The sequence below is a fragment of the Tupaia chinensis genome, unplaced genomic scaffold (genome assembly GCF_000334495.1).
Source record: "Tupaia chinensis unplaced genomic scaffold, TupChi_1.0 Scaffold000110_1, whole genome shotgun sequence".
Classification (NCBI taxonomy): Eukaryota; Metazoa; Chordata; class Mammalia; order Scandentia; family Tupaiidae; genus Tupaia; species Tupaia belangeri.
The window spans coordinates 3,541,411-3,544,257 of record NW_006159574.1 but is presented as its reverse complement, the minus strand read 5'-3'; the positions used below and the strand labels follow the sequence as shown (position 1 = coordinate 3,544,257).

General features: G+C 50.9%; 1 protein-coding gene across 1 annotated transcript in view; it reads left to right on the top strand.

Moving 5' to 3' along the window:
• Window positions 1-681: 681 nt before the first annotated feature.
• Window positions 682-2,847, top strand: part of LOC102487762 (olfactory receptor 151-like) — a 3,255-nt gene continuing 1,089 nt past the window's right edge. The window contains 2 exon segments of the mRNA XM_014586035.1: window positions 682-806; window positions 2,266-2,312. Coding sequence (XP_014441521.1) covers window positions 682-806; window positions 2,266-2,312 — 172 coding nt within the window.

The window sequence follows — 2,847 nt, the reverse complement described above, 5'->3', positions numbered from 1 at the left end:
GGCCCCCAACGCCTGTCTTTGAAAGAGTCCCAGTCTACCGCACGGCGAGGCCCGTCAGGCGGTCAGGTGACAGTCCTTCCCAGCCTCGCCGTGCATCCACGTCCTAACACTTTTCTCCTTGCACTCTGTCACACGGTTCTCAGGAGAAATCTCACAAAGCTTGCTGGGGCTCACCCACATTGCACATCCTCTTTTCAGGCATTTTTAAAAACAAAGACATCTTTAGCCAAGTAAATAATTAGATCTACAATTATGAACTTTCAGACGACAGTTGACAGAAGTGTGTTTGGATGCGGATGAGGCAGCGGGAGCCCTCACATAGTGGGTCTGAAATCAGGACCACGTGACAGCTAAACACAGTTCCCATCGGCCTCTGTGTGCGTGAGCGTGCAACATTGCACACCCGTGCTTGTTCCTCCTCTGCACGTGGACACGTTTCACGGTGCACGAGAGGCCTGGAGTGTAAACCGGGACTTGGAGAACTGCCGCTGCCTTGGGGATTAGCTGGTCCCACCAGGGCTCCCTTCCTGCTGTGGGCAAATCACAATTAGCAAACGACTCCCGATGACAAGCCTGAACCGAGCCCCACGGGAGAAGGGCTCCTTGGGGCTCAGAAAGCACAGCCCCGAGCTCTATCGAAAGCCGACTTTCCTCCAGGGACCTTAGAGGACTCTGGTTCGGATGACGGACAACCAAGGAAGGTTCTGGATTTGTGTCACTCTAGAGCCTGTTTCCATGGGAACTACCTCTCCAAACCCTCTCAACGGGGCCTCAGTAAAGTCCTGCTCCCTGAGGAGCAGCCCAAGGCAGGCAGGAGCGGGTAGGAGGAGCTATTCCCGACAGCGCCTCCTGCAGGAGGACGGCCCTCTCCTCTTCCAGAGCCGACTTCCGGGGCAGTGCCTGTGCTTTCTTTCTGCTCTTCCCGCACCACTCCATGCAGGGCAGGGCACGTGCAGGCCACGCCACGTCTCACATGCAATAACCCTCGGACTTCCAGAGGCCCGAGCCGGGCCTGACATACTCTGACCGTCACGACACCCCAGGGATGCCCAAGCACAGCCTCCTGAGAAACCGCAGACCAGGACCAAAGACCACAGAGGGCAGCACAGAGGTCTTCACTTGAAATGGGAAATTTCAGAAGTTCTGTATGGGTGGGGCAGTGGCACAATTTTAATGAAGTTGGACACACAGGACAAGGTCCTCAGTTCACCTCCAAGGACTTCCTCAAACATTCCAGGCACGCATGTGCTCATGGTCCTGGGCCTAGGGTGGGCTGCAGCATGTGGACCCTGTTGGGCTGACTCTCTCTCATAGAAACAGCAAGTGAATAAACTTTAAAAGAGGGAGTTTTGTGACCAGCAGTTGGCATAATGGCTATGTCACTGAACTCCCATGTAGCTGACTGCAGTTCGAGTCCTGGATCTGGTGGCCTAAACTTACGCTGGACACGTGTGTGTGCATGTCCAAGATCCCGAGAGGAGAATGGAGGAGAAGGGATTGTGGTGTGGCCCTCCCCCTGGGGGGTGATTTCTCACTTTCTGTCTCTCTGTTTCTCTCTGTCTGTCTGGTGAGTGCGCACACCCTATAGCAAAAACTTCTCCAAAAAAAGAGAGAGGGAGTTGTATGGTTCTATATTAGTTATTTAATCCTTAGTCTCAATTTATTTTTATTTTTAGTAAGTTTTTTCAACCCTTTAATATACAAATCTATACATAAATAAAGTATGGATCACACATGGAATCCCAGCCCAGTGGCCATGGGGAGCCCCTGTGTGCAGAGTGGCTGGGAGAGTCCAGAGCATCGTTGTCCTCCTGGCCTCTCACCACAGCACGGCATCTCCTTTCCTTTCCATCCCATTTCACACATCAATTACCCCAACCGCACCTGCACACCAGCAGCAGCAGGAGAGGGTCCATACACAAACACTGTCTGACTTGCACACCCAGATTGGAACACATGAGAAATGCACACTTTGTTCACTAATGTTTACTAAGTTCAGCAGAAAGAAATAGGAATGAGGCTCAATAAAAGCCCAGATTGGAACAATAATGAAGGCAGGGATACATTTATTTTTTTCAAATACTGAGTAAATTCAATAGAGGCTTTCTATGAAGAGCCATGTGGTAAACCCTTTTGTAAAAAAAAAAAAAAAAAAAAAAAAAAGGAAACAATGTAGACAATACATAACAGGTTTTTGTGTTCTGGATACTCAGGACATGACAAGGCAGACGCTGACCCCACAGAGGCCTGGGATGCCTAAAATAGGAATCCATTTTTAAGTGATATTCATCTCGGAATACATGTGCTGCGAAAGGCAAGTCCCACCAGCACTGACGCTGTACGAGAGATGACTTCCGGTGTGTTAGGGCATGCGGTGCTCCAAGATGGCTCTGGAGGGGACGTGAGAGCACACACTCTGACTTAAAGGCAAGTTGGGGAGGGGGTATCTAGATTTCACTGGGGCTGTCCATTGATCTTTAAAAATAAATCACTGGGACCAGCAGTTAGCGTAATGGCTAAGTTGCTGGACTCCCACGTAGTCGACCGCGGTTCGCATCCTGGACCCGGTGGCTTAAAACTCACGCCAGGCGCGTGTGCGTGCGTGCCCAAGATCCCGAGAGGAGAATGGAGGAGAAGGGATTGCGGTGTGGCCATCCCCCCTGGGGGGTGGTTTCTCGCTTTCCATCTCTCTGTCTCTGTCTGTCTGGTGAGCACACGCACCCAATAGCAAAAAAAAAAAAAAAAAAAAAAAATCTGTAGAAAGGAGCAGACTTTTCTGTAGCACAGAGATGTCTGAGAAACCCCAACTGCAGGATGCTGCTGGGCAGGGCAGGGAGCTCTCTGCTC